Raw genomic sequence first — 19,588 nt, forward strand, 5'->3', positions numbered from 1 at the left:
CTTAACAAATCCCAGAGATTTTTTTTAAAAAAAGGGAAAAAAATAACCACAGGCACAGGCACAGGCACATAAAACCTTACCTCAGAGTCCCACACACAGCAGTTTTTATTAATAGTGTCAGAGGCCTGTGAACCACAGCAACTCCATCTTGAATAGGAGCTGGGTAAAATAAGCCTGAAACCTACTGGGCTGCATTCCCAGTTAAGGCATTCTAGTCACCGGATGAGATAGGAGATTGGCACAAGATACAGGTCATAAAGACCTTGCTAGTAAAACAGGTCGCAGTAAAGAAGCCTGCACAGCCGGACACAGTGGCTCACACCTGCAATCGGGCACTTTGGGAGGCCGAGGTGGGCAGATGACCTGAGGTCAGGAGTTCCAGACCAGCCTAGCCTACATGGTGAAACACCGTCTCTACTAAAAATACAAAAATTAGCCAGGTGTGGTGGCGGATGCCTGTAATCTCAGCTACTCGGAAGGCTGAGGCAGGAGAATCACTTGAACCCCGGAGGTGGAGGTTGCAGTGAGCCGAGATTGCGCCACTGCACTCCAGTCTGGGCGACAAAAGTGAAACTCCTCCAAAAAAAAAAAAAAGAAGAAGAAGAAGCCAGCTGAAACCCATCAAAACCAAGATGGCTACAAGAGTGACCTCTGGTTGTCCTCACTGCTACACTCCCCCAGCACTATGACAATTTACAAATGCCATGGCAATGATAGGAAGTTACCCTATATGGTCTTAAGGGGAGGCATGAATAATCCACCCTTTGTTTAGCCTATAATCAAGAAATAACCATAAAAATAGGCAACCATGCTGGGCACGGTGGCTCACGCCTGTAATCCCAGCACTTTGGGAGGCTGAGGCGGAAGGATCACCTGAGGTCAGGAGCTTGAGACCAGCCTGGCCAACATGGTGAATCCCTATCTCTACTAAAAACACAAAAAATTAGCCGAGCGTGGTGGCAGATGCCTGTAATCCCAGCTACTCAGGAGGCTGAGGCAGGAAAATCGCTTGAACCCAGGAGGCGGAGGTTGCAGTGAGCCAAGATCGTTCCATTGCACTCCAGCTTGGTCAACAAGAGTGAAACTCCGTCAAAGAAAAGAAAAGAAAGGGAAGGGAAGGGAAGGGAAGGGGAGGGGAGGGGAGGGGAGAGGAGGGGAGGGGAGGGGATGGGAGGGAAAGGAAAGAAAAGGCAACCAGCAGCCATCAGGGCTGCTCTGCCTATGGAGTAGTCATTCTTTATTCCTTCACTTTCCTAATAAACTTGCTTTCATTTTACTCTGTGGACTCACCCTGAATTCTTTCTTGCGCGAGATCCAAGAACCCTCTCTTGGGGTCTGGATCGGGACCCTTTTCCTGTAACAGTAGTAGCAGGGTCTTCATTATTAGCATCGTTAGTGCCACTATAGTGAATGCTGTAGACTCTGAGGTTGAACCCAAGCCCAGCCCTGCCCCAAGTTCCTTCTCCTCTGGCCTCATCCCAGCCTCGCTTAAGATCCAGGACCCAAGGCTCTGCCCATCTGCGCCAATGCTACAACTCACGAGAGCCGGCCCGGCTCCGTAGTCAGTGGCTACTCTTGTGACCCCTCTGGTCTGTCTGCAACCTGGAGGAGCCTTGATTTTTTTTTTTTTTTTTTTTTTTTTTTGAGACGGAGTTTAGCCTTTGTTGCCCAGGCTGGAGTGCCATGGCGCAATCTCGGCTCACCGCAACCTCCACCTCCCGTGTTCAAGCGATTCTCCTGTCTCAGCCTCCCGAGTAGCTGGGATTACAGGTGTCTGCTACTACGCCTGGCTAATTTTTGTATTTTTAGTAGAGACGGGGTTTCATCATATTGGTCAAGCTGGTCTCGAACTCCTGACCTCAGGTGATCTGCCCGCCTTGGCCTCCCAAAGTACTGGGATTACAGGCGTGAGCCACCGTGCCCAGCCAAGGGGTCTTGATTTAACCTGACAAGTGGGCCTCCTGAGGTGTGAGGAAACCTAGGGTAGGGGTGATTCATTATGGGATTTCCAGCCTTCCTTCTGCCTACCAGGCCCAGCCCAGCCCCGATGGGCTGGTGTGTGACTGCCTGAATGTGGGTGTACGTGTGTGTGTTTCAGAGCCTGACTCCAAACTGGCCCCACATCATTCATCAGGCTTTTTGTGCATTTAGCAATCCCTCCCTGACGCTCACTTAGTCATGAGTCTGTGCTGGGCACTTTGGGACACCCCCAAAAAACTCAGCATCTCCTAGACTTGGGGAGACGAAACTGGACAAAGAATCTTCCAGCACTATAAGCACAGCCTAGGTTGAAGGGAGGAACAGCAGGTCAGGGAGCTGGGAGGGAGTAAGGGGAGCAAGGGGTAACCACGGAGGCTTCCTGGAGGAAGGGCCCTGCCCCAGAAGGTCGCAAATCCTAAGTAGACCCTAAGGAAAGAGGCTGCCATCCATGACATGCCCCTGGCTTAAAACAAGGCGGTCTCTGCCCCAACTCCAAGCTTTAAAGGGAAATCTGGTGGGGTTCAGGGGCTCACACCTGTCATCCCAACACTTTGGGAGGCCAAGGTGGGTGTATTACCTGGGGTCATGAGTTCAAGACCAGCTTGGCCAATGTGGTAAAACCCCATCTCCACTAAAAATAGAAAAATTAGCTAACCATGGTGGTGCATGCCTGTAGTCCCAGCTACTCGGGAGGCTGAGGCAGGACAATCACTTGAACCTGGGAGAAAAGAAGATGTTACTAAGAAAATCATATGGAAGAGGAAGAATATTTACTATTCACTAAGTAGAAGTGTATCATCATAAAGATCTTCATCCTCATCATCTTCATGTTGAATAGGCTGAGGAAGAGGAAGAGAAGGGGTTGGTCTTGCTGTCTGAGGGGTGGCAGAGGCGGAAGAGGTGGAGGAGGTGGAAGGGGAGAGAGGAGAGGCAGACACACTCCATGTAATTCATTGAAAAAAATCCACGTGCCCGGCGCAGTGGCTCATGCCTGTAATCCCAGCACTTTGGGAGGCCGAGGTGGATGGTCACCTGATGTCAGGAGTTCGAGATCAGCCTGCCCAACATAGTGAAACCCTATCTCTACTAAAACTACAAAAATTATCTGGGCATAGTGGCAGGCACCTGTAATCCCAGCTACTCAGGAGGCTGAGGCAGGAGAATCGCTTGAACCCGGGAGGCGGACTCTGCAGTGAGCCGAGATTATGCCACTGTACTCCAGCCTGGACAACAGAATGAGACTCTGCCAGAGACAGAGAGAGAGAGAGAGAGAGAGAGAGAGAGGGAAGGAAGGAAGGAAGGAAGGAAGGAAGGAAGGAAGGAAGGAAGGAAGGAAGGAAGGAAGGAAAGAAGGAAGGAAGGAAGGAGAGAAAGAGAAAGAGAGGGAGGGAGGGAGGAAAGAAAGAAGGAAGGAAGGAAGGAAGGAAGGAAGGAAGGAAGGAAGGAAGGAAGGAAGGAAGGAAGGGGAGAAAGAGAGAGAGGGAGGGAGGGAGGAAGGAAAGAAGGAAGGAAGGAAGGAAGGAAGGGGAGAAAGAGAGAGAGAGGGAGGGAGGGAGGAAGGAAAGAAGGAAGGAAGGAAGGAAGGAAATATGGAAGAGGAATTTATTTACTATTCATTAAGTAGAGAATCATCATAAAGGTCTTCATCCTCACCATCTTCATGTTGAGTAGGCTGAGGAGGAGGAAGAGGAGGGGTCTTGCTGTCTCAGGAGTGGCAGAGGTGGAAGAGGTGGAAGGGGAGAGAGGAGAGGCAGGCACAGTCCATGTAATTTTTATTGAAACAAATTCATGCATAAGTTGACCCGCACAGGTCAAACCCATGTTGTTCAAGGGTCAACTGTACTCCATATGACACTCTAATGGCGGACACATGTCATTATACATTTGTCCAAACCCATAGAATATACACCACCAAGAGCAAACCCTAATGGAAACTATGAACTTTGGGTGATAATGATGTGTCAGTGAAGGCTCATCGATTATAACAGGTATACCATTCTGGTGCTGGACAGTGATAATAGGAGAGTCTGTGCATGTGTCAAGGCAGGGGGTAGAACTCTCTGTAACTTTTGCTCAATTTTGCCATGAGCCTAAAACTGCTCCAGGCCAGGCATGGTGGCTCACGCCTGTAATCCCAGGACTTTGGGAGGCTAAGGCAGGAGGATCCCTTGAGTCCAAGAGATTGAGACCAGCCTGGCCAACACAGCGAGACACTCATCTCTATAAAAAATTAAAAATAGAGGCCGATGCGGGTGGATCACCTGAGGTCAGGAGTTCAAGACCAACCTGGCCAACATGGTAAAACTCCATCTCTACTAAAAATACAAAAATCAGCTGGGCATGGTGACAGGTGCCAATCCCAGCTGCTTGGGAGGCTGAGGCCGGAGAATAGCTTGAACCTGGGAGGCAGAGGCTGCAGTGAGCCGAGATAAAGCCACTACACTCCAGCCTAGGCAACAGAGCGAAAGTCTGTTTCAAAAAAAAAAAAAAAGCCTGTAATCTCAGCACTTTGGGAGGCCAAGACAGGTGGATCACCTGAGGTCGGCAATTTGAGACCAGCCTGACCAACATGCTGAAACTCCGTCTCCACTAAAAATACAAAATTAACTGGAAGTGGTGGGAGGGCACCTGTAATTCCAGCTCTTTGGGAGGTTGAGGCAGGAGAATCACTCACTGGCAGGGTGGCAGTGAGCCAAGATCTAACCACTACACTCCAGCCTGGGTGACAGAGGGAGACCCTGTCTCAAAAAATAATAATAATAAAATTTAAAATAAAGCTGGGTGCAGTGGTTCATGCCCGAAATCCTAGCACTTTGGGAGGCCAAAGCAGGAGGATTGCTTGAGGCCAGAGTCTAAGACCAACCTGGCCAGCATAGCAAGACCCATCTTTAAAAATAATAATAATAATAAAACTGTTCTTAAAAAAAGTCTTAAAATTATTTATCAGCCGGTCACAGTGGCTCACGCTTGTCATCCCAGCACTTTGCGAGGCCAAGGTGGGTGGATCACCTGAACCCGGGAGTTCAAGACCAGCCTGGCCAACATGGCGAAACCCCGTCTCTACTAAAATTACAAAAATTAGTCAGGCATGGTGGCGCATGCCTGTAATCCCAGCTACTTGGTAGGCTGAGGCAGGAAGGCAGGAGAATTGCTTGAATCTGGGAGGTGGAGATTGTAATGAGATGAGATCGTGCTGTTGCACTCCAGCCCGGGCGACAGAGCGAGACTCCATCTAAAATATATATATATAAACAGGTGACTTAGATTTTCAGTCTTAAATTTTGCAGCAAAGAGGATGCCTCACCCTAGTCCCTGCCTCAGCCTACAACCTTCACATGGTTCTACCAAGCAGAGTTCCTATCCCCAGATCTTGGGGAACGAGCTTGGAGGAGGACATTGTCTCTGACTCCCCTGGGAAGTGTCCCCCATCCATTCTATCCCTTAGCACCCTACATCCTGAGCCTCCACTATGTGCCCAGCTTTTTGCTGGGAGGTCCCCTGAAAGAGGACATCTGAGGAGGCCCCAGGGGTGGCCCCCAGGGGAATCCCAGGCCTGGCTCAGGCTGGACGTTCCCAGGCCCGCCCTGGCTGAGTCCCCAGCCCAGTGGGTCTCCTGGAAACTCCTCGGGGTGGTTTTGAAGTGAGAGCCCCACAGGGAAGCAATTTACATACACAACAGCCCGGTCTCGTCATCCTGCCTCACCTGATGCCAGAATAAAGGGGAGATGGGCCCATTCTGCACGTCTCAGTCACAGGCACCCGGAGAAGAGGAAGGACAATTCACTCTCAGTCCAGGTGAGTCCAGAAGTCAGCTCCTGGGACAATGCCAGGGTCCTGAACACTCAAGCTCAACCCCTGCTCTCAGCTACTGCTGGTGGCTTGGAATTAGGGGCTGGAACTGGATGAGAGGTGATAGCTCCTGGTCCCCGTGGGCTCGGAGCAGGCCTTGGCAAACGTTGTCCTCGGCCCCTGCACCCATGCTCTGCCTGAGCCTGAAGTGTTGGTTGCAAAAAAAAAAAAGCAGGAGGCAGTGCCAGCTTCAGGCCTCTGCTTCTCTCTTCTCCCTCAACACAGCTGGTCTTACCAGTAGAGCAGGCGGCAGCTGAGAGTCCCCTCTGGTGGCCAGCAGTGGCTACAGAGCTGTCACCATGGGGAGGGGACAGGGCTTGCTGGGCTGGCCTCGGTCTACCTCTCTGGAGAATAGGCAGAGTTTATAGAGCCTGAACCACCTGGTCTTCAGGCCCCACTGGGGATGGGCCTGGCTTCCTGACCACTGACCTCAGCCTAGGAGGGACAGAAGAGACTGGGGGAGACCATGAGGCCCAGATGACCTTGACCCAGGGTACGCTGCCCCATGTCCCTGCTGCCTCCCGCCCACAGCTCTACGAGAGGCAGGTCTGTCATTCACCGCTGGACTTTGACAGTGGCCAAAGGCTCTGCTCAGTTCTCTGTGCCTGTCTCCGTCCAGCACTGCCGAGGTTCTCTGCCGAGGCCAACCAGGAATATCCCTTGGAAGCTGGAACCCAGCAACAATGGCCCAGGGTGTCCTCTGGATCCTGCTCGGATTGCTACTGTGGTCAGACCCAGGGACAGGTGAGTCAGGGGGTAGAGTTCTGGGACCAAACCTCTTGGCTCCGCAGAAGGTGTACTGCTGTCCCATCTGTGTCTTGCCCTGCATGAAGTGAGGCTGGAGACTCAAGCTCTCAAAGAACCTCCAGCATGTGGACATAGATATTCCCAGCTCCACAGAGTCAGGGCAAGGATAGGGGGAGGAATCTGTGGCCTGGGGAGCAAAAGTAGGGAAGGCTTCCTGGAGGAGGAGACGTAAGAGCTAGTCTAGGAAGAAAGAGAAATGATTTGGTGGAGAAGCCAGAAAGGGTATTTTTTTTTTTTTTTTTTTTTTTGCAGAGAAGAACAAAGCTACACAGGAATTAGGTGGTGGACTGGAGAAGAACCTAGATTCTAGACAGGAGAGTGTGGCGAGTAAGACTTCCTGGATTCAAATTCTACCTCTGGCTGGGCCTGTAATCCCAGCACTTTGGGAGACCAAGGCAGGCAGATGACTTGAGATCAGGAGTTCGAGACCAGCCTGGCCAACATGGTGAAACCCCATCTCTACTGAAAATACAAAAATTAGCCAGGCGTGGTGGCAGGCACCTGCAATCCCAGCTACTCAGGAGGCTGAGGCCAGAAAATCACTTGAAATCAGGAGACGGAGGTTGCAGTGAGCTGAGCACTGCTGCACTCCAGCCTAGATGACACAGCAAGACTCCATCTCAAAAAAACAAAACAAAACAAAAAGGCAAATCCTGCCTCTGCCACTTCCTTGCTGTGTGACCTTAGGCAGGTAATTTAACCTCTCTGTGCTTCAGATGCCTCATCTGCAAAGGGACACTATCTTAGTCCCTTTGTGCTTCTATGCCAGAGTACCTGAAACCGAGTAAATTTGTAAAGAAGAGAAATTTACTTTCTTGCAGTTCTGCAGGCTGGGAAGTCCCAGATGCCAGTGCCTTGATCTTGGACATCCCAGCCTCTAGAACTGTGAGAAATAAATTCCTGTTCTTCTTCTTTTTTTTTTTTTAAAGACAGAGTCTCACTCTGTCGCCCAGGCTAGAGTGCAGCAGCACGATCTCAGCTCACTGCAACCTCCACCTCCCGAGTTCAAGAGATCCTCCTGTCTCAGCCTCCCGAGTAGCTGGGATTACAGGCGCCCACCACCATGCCTGGCTAACTTTTGTATTTTTAGTAGAAACGGGGTTTCACCATGTTGGCCAGACTGTTCTCAAGCTCCTGACCTCAAGTGATCTGCCTGCCTCGGCCTCCCAAAGTGTTGGGATTACAGGCATGAGTCAGCATGCCCGGCCAAATTTCTGTCTTTTATAAATTACCCAACCTCAGAGATTCTGTTATAGCAGCACCAACATACTAAGACGGGGGCTAATAGGACCTAATTCACAAGGGTTGTGAAGATTAAATGAGTTAAACTATTAATATATAAGTCACCTAGACTAGTAGCTAGCACATAGTAAATGTTTACTGAATGTTAGTTATTATTTGATAACCCATCTCTGAACCAGCTCTGAGCCTAACTTAGCATTTCTAGGTTTGCAGTTCAGCCACTGACATTTCCCCAACATGGCACAAGTCCATCCTGCTCCTCCCCCTGCCTCTCAGGCATCTTTCTTTTTATTTTATTTATTTATTTTAATTTTATTTATTTATTTATTTATTTTGACATGGAGTCTCACTCTGTCACCCAGGCTGGAATGCAGTGAGGGGGTCCTGTGTTCACTGCAACCTCCACCTCCTGGGTTCAAGCAGTTCTCTTGCCTCAGCCTCCTAAGTAGCTAGGATTACAGGTGTGTGCCACCGCGCCCAGCGAATTTTTTTATTTTTAGTAGCGACAGAGTTCTGCCATGTTGATCCGGCTGGTCCTGAACTCCTGACCTCAGGTGATCCACCCTCCTTGGCCTCCCAAAGTGCTGGGATTACAGGCGTGAGCCACCGCGCCTGACCTTTTATTGTTTATTTTTTGTTTTATGTTTTTTGTTTTTGTTTATTTGTTTGAGACAAAGTCTCACTCTGTTGCCCAGGCTGGAGTGCAGTGGCGCGATCTGGGCTCACTGCAACCTCCACCTCCCGGGTTCAAGTGATTCTCCCATCTCAGCCTCTCGAGTAGCTGGGATTACAGGCACACACCACGGTGCCTGGCTAATTTTTGTATTTTTATTAGAGATGGGGTTTCACGGTGTTGACCAGGCTGGCCTTGAACTCCTGATCTCAGGTGATCCTCTCACCTTGACCTCCCAAAGTGCTGGGATTACACGCCTGAGCCACCGCAGCCAGTCCCAGGCATCTTTCAAAATACCTTTCCCTCTAACATCCCCAACTTTTAACTTCAATCCATCACAAAAGACCGTCCATCTCTGCTTCTCAAGATCTGGGGACTTTTCCACTTTTGTCCACTGCAATGTCACTACCTACCTTCTGCCACCTTCATCTCTCACCTCCACACTGTCTCCCCTTTTCTATCCTGGCACCCCAAAAATCCATTTCCTTATGGCAGCCAAATAAACAAATCTAAGCCTAAGAAAGGAGTCTTAGGATGCCAGGCTGGTCACACCTCTCTCCTGCTCATAAACCTGTTATGGCTCCCTAGTACTCACAGACAGTCTGAGCTCTTTAGCCAACAGGCAACAGTCTATGTGCCTCAGTTTCCTCATCTATACAAGAATAGCATTGGGGGTCACGGGGTTATCAGATGGAGGGCTGGGAGCATTGGGAAGAAGTGGAATCAATACGAGGAAGCTCAGCAATGGGTGGGGTTGGGCTAACACATTCTTTCCTCCTGCAGCCTCCCTGCCCCTGCTCATGGACTCTGTCATCCAGGCCCTGGCTGAGCTGGAGCAGAAGGTGCCTGCTGCCAATGCCAGCCACACAGCTTCTGCGTGGCTGCTGTCAGCCTCAAACTCTGGCCCCCACAATCGCCTCTACCACTTCCTGCTGGGGGTGCAGAGCCTCGGTGCTGCAGAGTTGGATCCCTACCCACTGAGCCCAGAGCTGCAAGGCCTGATCAAGGAGGTGGCCCAACATGATGTGCGAGAAGGGCGGGAATACGGGGTGGTGCTGGCACCCGATGGCTCGACTGTGGCCGTGGAGCCTCTGCTGGCAGGGCTGGAGGCAGGGCTGCAAGGGCGCAAGGTCATAAACTTGCCGTTGGACAGCACGGCTACCTCTCGGGAGGCTGGAGTCACCTTTCCAGATATTGTGGCCATTGCTCCAGATGTAAAAGCCACCTCCACCCCAGGACTCAGGGATGCCTCTCCAGATGTCACCACTGCAGATATTGGAGCCAACTCTCCAGATGCTACAACAGGTTGTCCAGATGTCCAAGCTTCCTTGCCAGATGCCAAAGCCAAGACCCCCCCGACCATGGTGGACAGCCTCCTGGCAGTCACTCTGGCTGGAAACCTGGGCCTGACCTTCCTCCAGGGTCCCCAGACCCAGAGCCATCCAGACCTGGGAACTGAGGGCTGCTGGGACCAGCTCTCTGCCCCTCGGACCTTTACTCTCCTGGACCCCAAGGCATCTCTGTTAACCACGGCCTTCCTCAATGGTGCCCTGGATGGGGTCATCCTTGGAGACTACCTGAGCCGGACTCCTGAGCCCCGACCATCCCTCAGCCACTTGCTGAGCCAGTACTATGGGGCGGGGGTGGCCAGAGACCCAGGGTTCCGCAGCAACTTCCGACGGCAGAATGGGGCTGCTCTGACTTCAGCCTCCATCCTGGCCCAGCAGGTGTGGGGAACCCTTGTCCTTCTACAGAGGCTGGAGCCGGTACACTCCCAGCTTCGGTGCATGAGCCAAGAACAGCTGGCCCAGGTGGCCGCCAATGCTACCAAGGAGTTCACTGAGGCCTTCCTGGGTAAGGAGGTTCCCCACACCCTATGATCCTTCCCATTACAGATACAGACGCCCCCAACTCCATATGTTCAGGGAAGTTGAGGACTAGGAGAGACCAGAGGTGGCAATAAGGGATCTGGTCGGGGGTGGGTGGGACAGCTGCACAGGTGAGGAAATGCCAGAGTTGGGCCTTGAGGGATGAATAGGAGAGTGTTCATCTGATTTTGTTTTGTTTCATTTTATTTATTTGCATTAATTTATGGGGTACGAGTGTAACCTTGTTACTCGCATAGATTGCATAGTGGTCAAGTCTAGGCTTTTAGGGTACCCACCACTCCAATAACATACATCGACCCATTAAGCAATCTGTCATCATCTTCCCTCCTCTCTCCCCCTCACCCTTCTGAATCTCCACTGTCTATCTTTCCACACACTACATCCATGCATACACATTATTTAGCTCCCATTTATAAGTGAGAACTTATAGTATTTGTCTCTCTGTGTTTGACTCGTTTCACTTGAGATAATGACCTCCAGTTCCATCCATGTTGCTGCAAAAGACATTATTTCCTTTTTTTTTTTTTTTTTTTGAGGCTATCTCTGTCCCCCAGGCTGGAGAGTGCAGTGGCACGATCTCAGCTCACTGCAACCTCCGCCTCCTGGGTTCAAGCAATTCTCCTGCCTCAGTTTCCTGAGTAGCTGGGACTACAGGCATGTGCCACCATGTCTGGGTAATTTTTTGTATTTTTAGTAGAGACGGAGTTTCACCATTTTCTCAGGATTGTCTCCATCTCCTGACCTCATGATTCACCCTCGTTCTCCCAAAGTGCTAGTATTACGGGCGTGAGCCACCGTGTCCGGCTGACATTATTTCATTTTTTATGGCTAAGTAGTATTCCATTTCCTGCCAACCACTGTGGACAGCCTCCTGGCAATCACCCTGGCTGGAAACCTGGGCCTGATCTTCATCTAGGGCTCTCAGACCCAGACCCAGAGCCATCCAGGTCTGTGATATATATTATATTTTCTTTATCCAATTCTCTGTTGATGGACACTTAAGTTAATTCCCTACCTTTGCTATTGTGAATAGTGTCCTGATCAACATGTGAATGCAGGTATCTTTTTAATATAATGATTTATTTTCCTTTGGGTAGCTATCCAGTAGTGGGATTGCTGGATTGAATGATAGTTCCAATTTATTATTATTATTATTATTATTATTATTTTAGACAGAGTTTCACTCTTGTCTCCCAGGCTGCAGTGCAATGGCACGATCTTGGCTCACTGCAACCTCCGCCTCCTGGGTTCAAGTGTTTCTCCTGCCTCAGCCTCCTAAGTAACTGGGATTACAGGTGCCTGCCACCACGCCCAGCTAATTTTTGCATTTTTAGTAGAGACAGAGTTTCACCATGTTGGCCCAGGCTGATCTCAAACTCCTAACCTCAGGTGATCCACCCACCTCAGCCTCCCAAAGTGCTGGGGTTACAGGCGTGAGCCATCACTCGGCTTTTCTGTCTTTGTAATAATAGCTATTATGATTAGAGTAAGATGGTATGTCTTTGTGGTTTTAATTTGCATTTCTCTGATGATTGGTGATGTTGAGCATGTTTTCCTTTGCCTATTGACCATGTGTATATCTTCTTTTGAAAAATGTCTATCAATGTCCTTTGCCCACTTTTTAGTGGGTCTTTCTTTCTTTCTTTCTTTCTTTCTTTCTTTCTTTCTTTCTTTCCTTTTTTTTTTCCTTGAGTTGTTTGAGTTCCTCGTAAATTCTGGGTATTAGTCGCCTACCAAGTGCATAGTTTGCAAATATTTTCTTCCACTCTGAAAGTTGACTGTTCATTCTATTGATTATGTCTTTGGTGTGCAGAAGCTTTTTGGTTTAATTAAGTCCTGTTTGTCTATTTTTGTTTCTTTTGCCTGTGCTTTTGAGGTCTTAGTCATGAATTCTCTGCCTAGCCCAACGTTCAGAAATGTTTTCCTTAGGTTTTCTTCTGGTATTTTAGAGTTTCACGTCTTACATGTAAGTCCTTAATCCATCTTGAGTGAATTTTTTTTTTTTTTTTTGAGACGGAGTTTTGCTCTTGTTGCCCAGGCTGGAGTACAATGGCACGATGTTGGCTCACCACAACCTCTGCCTCCCAGGTTCAAGTGATTCTCCTGCCTCAGCTTCCCGAGTAGCTGGGATTACAGGCATGTGCCACCAAAACTGTCTACTTTTTGTATTTTTAGTAGAGATGGGGTTTCTCCATGTTGGTCAGGCTGGTCTCGAACTCCCGACCTCAGGTGATCCGCCCGCCTCAGCCTCCCAAAGTGCTGGGATTACAGGCCTGAGCCACTGCGCCTGGCCTTTTTTTTTTTTTTTTTTTTTTTTTGAGACTGAGTTTTTGCTCTGTTGCCCAGGCTGGAGTGCCAAGGCGTGATCTCAGCTCACTGCAACCTCTGCCTCCTGGGTTCAAGTGATTCTACTGCCTCAGCCTCCCACATAGATGGGATTACAGGCACCCACCACCATGCCCAGCTAACTTTTATATTTTTAGTAGAGACGGGGTTTCACCATGTTGGCCAGGCTGGTCTCCAACTCTTGACCTCAGGTGATCCACCCACCTCAGCCTCCAAAAGTGCTGGGATTACAGGCATGAGCCAGTGCACCTGGCCTTGAGTTAATTTTTGTATATGGTAAGAGTTAGGGGTCCAGTTTCATTCTTCTGCATACGGTTGGCCAGTTGTCCCCATACCATTAGCACCATTTACTGAATAGGGAGTCCTTTTCCGATTGCTTATTTTTGTGGACTTAGTTGAAAAGTATTGTTTGTAGGTGTGCGGCTTTACTTCTGAGTTCTCTATTTCATTCCATTGGTCTATGTGTCTATTTTTGTAACAGTACCATGCTGTTTTGGTTACTGTAGTTTTGTAGTAAAATTTGAAGTCAGGTAATGTGATACCTTGCTCATTTTGCTTAGAATTGCTTTTGCTATTTGGGCTCATTTTTGGTTCCTTATAAATTTCAGGGTACTTTTGTCTGATTCTGTGAAAAATGACATTGGTATTTTGATAGAGTTTGCATTGAATCTGTAGATTGCTTTGGGAAATCTGGTTTCTTTTTTTCTAGAAAATGAGGTCTCACTATGTTGCCCAGGTTGGTCTTGAACTCGGCTCAAGCGATCCACCCACCTCAGCCTCCCAAAGTGCTGAGATTACAGGAGTGAGCCACCATGCCTGCCCCCACCCCCAATTTTTTTTTTTCTTTTTGAGACAGAGTCTTGCTCTGTCGCCCAGGCTGGCGTGCAATGGCACAATCTCGGCTCACTGCAACCTCCACCTCCCGGGTTCAAGCAAGTAATCTCATGCCTCAGCCTCCCAAGTAGCTGGGGTTACAGGCATGTGCCACCATGCCTGGCTGATTTTTGTATTTTTAGTAGAGACCAGGTTTCACCATGTTGGCCAGGCTGGTCTCAAACTCCTGACCTCAAGTGATCCACCCGCCTCGTCCTCCCAAAGTGCTGGGATTACAGGTGTGACCCACTACGTCCGGCCCACCCTCAATTTTTTTTAATAAAAATAAAATAGATTTAGTTGAGTATAGTTAGTGCCCAGGGAGGACCAATGTGGGGTGAGACTGGACCCTTTCCAAATCTGACAGGAGGCTGAGGGATGGTCTGTATGTGCGCTTTAATGGGGGTGGAGGGGGCAGGCAGAGAAACACTTCCTGACCCCAGCCTTGAATCCTCTTGCCTGTAGGATGCCCCGCCATCCATCCCCGTTGCCGCTGGGGAGCGGCGCCTTATCAGGGCCGCCCGACGCCGCTGCAGCTGCCGCTAGGATTCTTGTACGTGCATCACACCTACGTGCCTGCACCACCCTGCACGGACTTCGCGCGCTGCGCAGCCAACATGCGCTCCATGCAGCGCTACCACCAGGACACGCAAGGCTGGGAAGATATCGGCTACAGGTGGGAGGGGCCCGACCGGGGCGGGGGCTGGGCCCACGTTCGGGGGTGGGGTCTGAGTGGGTGGAGCCTGATGCAGGGGACCGGGTCTGAACTCTAGGAAAGCTGTCAAGACCAAGGAGGAGTCCTGATAGAGACAGACAAGTTGGAGAGGTGGCGTGGCCTAGGCTAGGGGCGGGGCCTTAACAGGGACCGGGAATAGCTAAACCGTGGGACTCGAGTCAGGGTAGAGAACTAGGACAGGAGGCGGGATCTGGGAGAGGAGCGGGACCTGTGGCAGAGTCTGGGTCTGGGGCCAGGCAGAGATGGCCTAAAACAGACAAAGAGGCCTGGTGCGGTGGCTCCCACCTGTAATCTCATCACTTTGGGAGGCTGAGACGGCAGGCTCGCTTGAGCCCAGGAGTTCGAGACCAGCCTGAGCGATATAGGAAGACATCCCCCCCCCCATCTCTACAAATAAAAAAATTAAAAAAACAAAACAAAACAAAACAAAAACAGCCGGGGATGGTGTTGCGCAACTGTAGTCCCAGCTACTCGGCAGGCTAACGTGGGAGGATCGCTGGATCCCAGGAGTTCAGGCTTGAGTGAGTTATGATCGCACCTCTGCACTCTAGCCTGAGTGACAGAGTGAGAACCCGTATCGAAAAGAAGAAAGAGGCCGGGTGTGGTGGCTCACGCCTGTAATCCCAGCACTTTGGGAGGCCGAGGCGGGAGGATCGCCTGAGACCAGCCTGACCAACATGGCTAAACCCCGTCTCCACTAAAAATAAAAATTTAAAAAAAAAAAAAAAAATTAGATGGGCGTGGTGGAGGGTGCCTGTAATCCCAGCTACTCCGGAGGCTGAGGTAGGAGAATCGCTTGAACCCGGGAGGTGGTGGTGACAGTGAGCCGAGATTGCACCCTTGCACTTCAGCCTGAGCGACAAAAGCGAAACTCCATCAAAAAAGAAAAGAAAAGAAAAGAAAAGAAAAGAAAAGAAAAGAAAAAAGGAAGGAAGGAAGGAAGGAAGGAAGGAAGGAGAAAAGGAAAAGGAGAAAAAAATACCCCGAAGGAAGGAAGGAAGGAAGGAAGGAAGGAAGGAAGGAAGGAAGGAAGGAAGGAAAAGGAAAAGGAAAAGGAGAAAAAAATACCCCCAAAACCAGAAAAGCGCTCTGAATTGGGCAAGAACTGGACTTGAGAAAAGGCAGAGGTGGGGAGGAGGAGGGCAGAAAGGGGCGTGCCAGTACTGAAGCGCGGATCCAGAAAAACCGAACGGTTCTGGAGTGGCAGCTGTTGTGAGAGTGGAACAGAGCTGGATGGGACAGAGGTGGCGCGATCGCGCCGGTCTTGGGGTCAGTGGCCCTTGGCACACCAACAGAATCCGGGAGGGGCGCGGATAAGGGCCCGGGCCCCCGTGACGCCGCATGGTGCTTGCTTCTCCCTCCCCTCCGCAGTTTCGTGGTGGGTTCGGATGGCTACGTGTACGAGGGACGCGGCTGGCACTGGGTGGGCGCGCACACGCTCGGCCACAACTCCCGCGGCTTTGGCGTGGCCATAGTGGGCAACTACACCGCGGCGCTGCCCACCGAGGCCGCTCTGCGCACGGTGCGCGACACACTCCCGAGTTGTGCGGTGCGCGCCGGCCTCCTGCGGCCGGACTACGCGCTGCTGGGCCACCGCCAGCTGGTGCGCACCGACTGCCCCGGCGACGCGCTCTTCCATCTGCTGCGCACCTGGCCGCACTTCACCGCGGTGAGTCTGCGTAGCCTGCACTACCACGGCCCGCCGTCCCTCAGTCTACACAAGTTCCACAAGGTCCCTGCCCCCGCCTGTAACCGCTGTGCCTGCACAGCCTCAGCCAGGCCCCCAGCTTCCCTGCCTCACGTCTTTTCAGGCAACCCAGGCCCAGCCTTTGCGGGTCACTCTGCAGGCAACATCCCTGATCCTGTGACTTCTGCCTGTGCGGCCTCAGCTCAGCCCCAGACCCAGCCAGCCTGTCCTTTCCCCAGCTCCTAATACCTCTACCTTTACAGCCAGGTCATGGACCCTGACACCTACCAGCAGCCCCTCTGCCCTCACAGCCTCAGCCTGGCCTTCATGGCTTCTCTACCCAAGTCACAACCTGTCAGGCTGCACCACCTCATCCTAGCCCGCTGAACTCTGATCTCACCCCTGCCCCTACCCGAAGGCCTTCTGTCCACACAACAGGAACCCAGGCTGTGACCTTTTGCCTTCACAACCTCTGTCCAGTCCTTAATCCTGTGTTGCAATTCTCTGCCCAGACAATCTCAACTCTGAGGATGCTTGTTTCGTCCCTGACTCCTTAACCCCTGATGACAGCTCTTATGCCAGCACCACTTTCACCTGATGCCCTCATCCCAGCCTTAGGTCGCCATCACTAAAACAACTTTAGAATCACACCTGGATAATCTTGTGCTACCTACATACTGCCACTCCATTTCATTAAGTTATTGACTAGCATACCCACCTCATACCCATCTTGTCCCCACTCTCTCACTTTGGGCCACTGTCCCCTCCCTGATCCAGGGTTCCACCACCAGGAGGGCAGACCCAGCCACACACCACAACCACTCCCAAGCCTCACACTCTCTTGTCTTTTTCCAGACTGTAAAGCCAAGACCTGCCAGGAGTGTCTCTCGGAGATCCAGGAGGGAGCCACCTCCAAGGACCCTGCCAGCCACAGACCTTCAATAAAGACAGCATGGAAAGAACGTCTCCGTTCATGTCTGTGTTTGCATCCATTGTCTAGTTTGGGTCTTCCCAAAAGCAGACCTTAAGACAATAATTCCAGTACAAGTAGTCTATTGAGAGGAGATCCCAGGGCAGGGCACAGTGGCTCACATCTGTAATCCCAGCACTTTGGGAGGCCAAGGCAAGGGGATCACCTGAGCTCAGGAGTTCGAGAACAACCTGGACAGTAGAGTGAAATCTCATCTCTGCAAAAAAAAATTTAAAATTATCCAGGCATAGCCAGGCACAGTGGCTCGTGCCTGTAATCCCAACATTTTGGGAGGCTGAGGAGGGTGGTCGCCTGAGCTCAGGAGTTCAAGACCAGCCTGGCCAACATGACAAAACCCTGTCTCTAACAAAAATACCAAAAAATTAGCCAGGGGTGCTGGCACATGCCTGAGGTAGGAGGATCACTTGGGCCTAGGGGGCAGAGGTTGCAGTGAGCTGAAATCGCACCACTGCACTCCAGCCTGGGAGACAGAGTGAGACCCTGTCTCAAAAAAAGAAAAAATTATCCAGGCATAATGTTGTGTACCTGTAGTTCCAGCTACTCCGGAGGCTGAGGTGAGAGGATTGCTTGGGCTGAGAGGTCAAGGTTGCAGTGAACCATAATCATGTCACTGCACTCCAGCCTGGACAACAGAGTGAGAGCTTATCTCAAAGAAAAAAAGAGGGAAGGAAGGAAGAAAGGAAGAAGGAAAGAAAGAAAGAAAGAGGAAATAAGGGAGGAAGGGAGGAAGGGAGAAAAGAAAACAAGAAGAAAAAAAAGAGAGGTGAACAAGCCAGGTACTGACACAGGGAACTGGAGGCAGCCAGGAAATAATGTGTTTTCAAGCAAGTTTCCATTGTAGGCAAGAGAGCTCAGTCTCACTGGGAAGCCCTGGGGGAGAGCATAGGACACATACCTGAGTCATCCCACACAAGGGTTGAGGGAGCTGGGGTATTTATACACTAAAGTTATTAGGTGAGGGCTATTCTCAGGGACATGTTAATTCATTGGCACTTTTGGAATGCTTGTTACATGGACATAGTGGATTCCATCTGCTAGATACAAATGGCTGCAAATGTCACTTCCTCAGGGAAGTCCTCCCTGATTTTTCCAGCTCAAAGAGTGGCAGTTTTGCTCAGCATTCATTGCAGTCTATTTCCTTCTAGGTCCTCCTTACCAGCTAGAAATGTCTCATGTATGAGTTTAGGATGTTATCTACCTCCATCATCTGTCAGCTCCAGGAACGCAGAAACCAAGTTTGGTTAGTTCTCTGCAGCCTCTCCAGCACCTAGCACATAATAGGCACTCGGGAAACATTTGACTAGACAAAGGCGTACATGAATCTTTTGAAACTGATATTATCGTCTTGTACAAATAAGGAAACCGAGGCTCAGAGAGAGGAAATGACTTGCCTGAGGTCACACAGAGGGAGAGGAGCCAGCTGGTACTCCGCTCCTGGACCGGATTTATGCTGACTCATTTATTCCTCAGAACAGCATTTACTCACCTCTGGCTTTCAAGTAAGCATTTGTGGAACCCTAACACAGATACGAGAAAGTGCTCCCAAGGGCACAGCTTGATGAATTTCCACAACAGCACACACCCATGTAACCAGGACCCAGCTCAATAAATAAAACATATTAAGCCAAGCGTGGTGGCACACATCTGCAGTCCCAGCCACTGCAGAGGCTGAGGCAGGAGGACTACCTGAGCCCAGGAGTATGAAACCAGCCTGGGCAACATAGTGAGACCCTGTCTCTTTACAAAAAAAAAAAAAAAATTAAAATTAGCTGGGCATGGTGGCATGCACCTGCAAGCCCAGCTACTTGGGAGGCTGAGGCAGGAGGATTGCCTGAGCCCAGGAGTTCAAGGTTGCAATGACCCACAGTCATGTCTGTGAATAGCCACCGCACTCCCGCCTGGGTGACAGAACAAGGCTTCGTCTCTCTGAGCACAGAGGCTCATGCTATTCCTGTATTCCCACACTTTGGGAGGCTGAGGCATGAGGATTGTTTGAGCCCAGGAGTTCAAGACTAGCATGGGCAACATAGTGAGGCCCCATCTCTACAAAAAACAAACAGATAAAAAGTTAAAAATTAGCCAGGTAGCATGCAACTGTGGTCCCAGCTACTCAAGGGCCCGAGGTAGGAGGATCGCTTGAGCCCAGGAGGCCAAGGATGCAGTGAGCTATGATTGTGCCACTGCACTCCAGCAGAGCAAGACTCTGTCTCAAAAAAGAAAAATCTTATTAAAAAAAAAGAACATGCTAAATTTGTGTTATGTGAATTTCACGTCCAAAAAAAAAAAAAATAGGCCAGGCATGGTAGCATGTGCCTATTATCCCAGCTACTTGGGGGGCTGAGGTGTAAGGACCACTTGAGGCCAGGAGTTCAAGACCAGCCTGGGCAACAAAGCAAGACCCCCATCTCTACAAAAAAAAAAATTATTTTTAATTAGCCGGGTGTGGTGGCATGCAGCTGTAGTCCCAGCTACTCGGGAGGCTGAGGCGAGAGGATCGCTTGAACCCAGGAGTTAG

At 50.5% G+C, this 19,588-nt stretch overlaps 1 protein-coding gene across 1 annotated transcript; it reads left to right on the forward strand.

The window, feature by feature from the left end:
- The first annotated feature begins 6,029 nt into the window (after positions 1–6,029).
- On the forward strand, positions 6,030–17,041 carry PGLYRP2 (peptidoglycan recognition protein 2). The gene is made up of 5 exons (XM_050769603.1): positions 6,030–6,573; positions 9,335–10,405; positions 14,125–14,335; positions 15,767–16,064; positions 16,938–17,041. The coding sequence occupies exons 1-5, from the start codon at positions 6,513–6,515 to the stop codon at positions 17,025–17,027; spliced, it is 1,731 nt and encodes a 576-aa protein (XP_050625560.1). The 5' UTR covers positions 6,030–6,512; the 3' UTR covers positions 17,028–17,041.
- The last annotated feature ends 2,547 nt before the right edge of the window (positions 17,042–19,588 follow it).

Source organism: Macaca thibetana, chromosome 19 (genome assembly GCF_024542745.1).
Source record: "Macaca thibetana thibetana isolate TM-01 chromosome 19, ASM2454274v1, whole genome shotgun sequence".
Lineage (NCBI taxonomy): Eukaryota > Metazoa > Chordata > Mammalia > Primates > Cercopithecidae > Macaca > Macaca thibetana.

Excerpts from the sequence above, each read along its gene's own strand:
- PGLYRP2 (XM_050769603.1), top strand. The coding sequence starts at position 6,513 with ATGGCCCAGGGTGTCCTCTGGATCCTGCTCGGATTGCTACTGTGGTCA. Across the intron at positions 6,574-9,334 it reads GTGGTCAGACCCAGGGACAG|CCTCCCTGCCCCTGCTCATG; the intron begins GTGAGTCAGGGG and ends TTCCTCCTGCAG. Across the intron at positions 16,065-16,937 it reads CCTGGCCGCACTTCACCGCG|ACTGTAAAGCCAAGACCTGC; the intron begins GTGAGTCTGCGT and ends GTCTTTTTCCAG.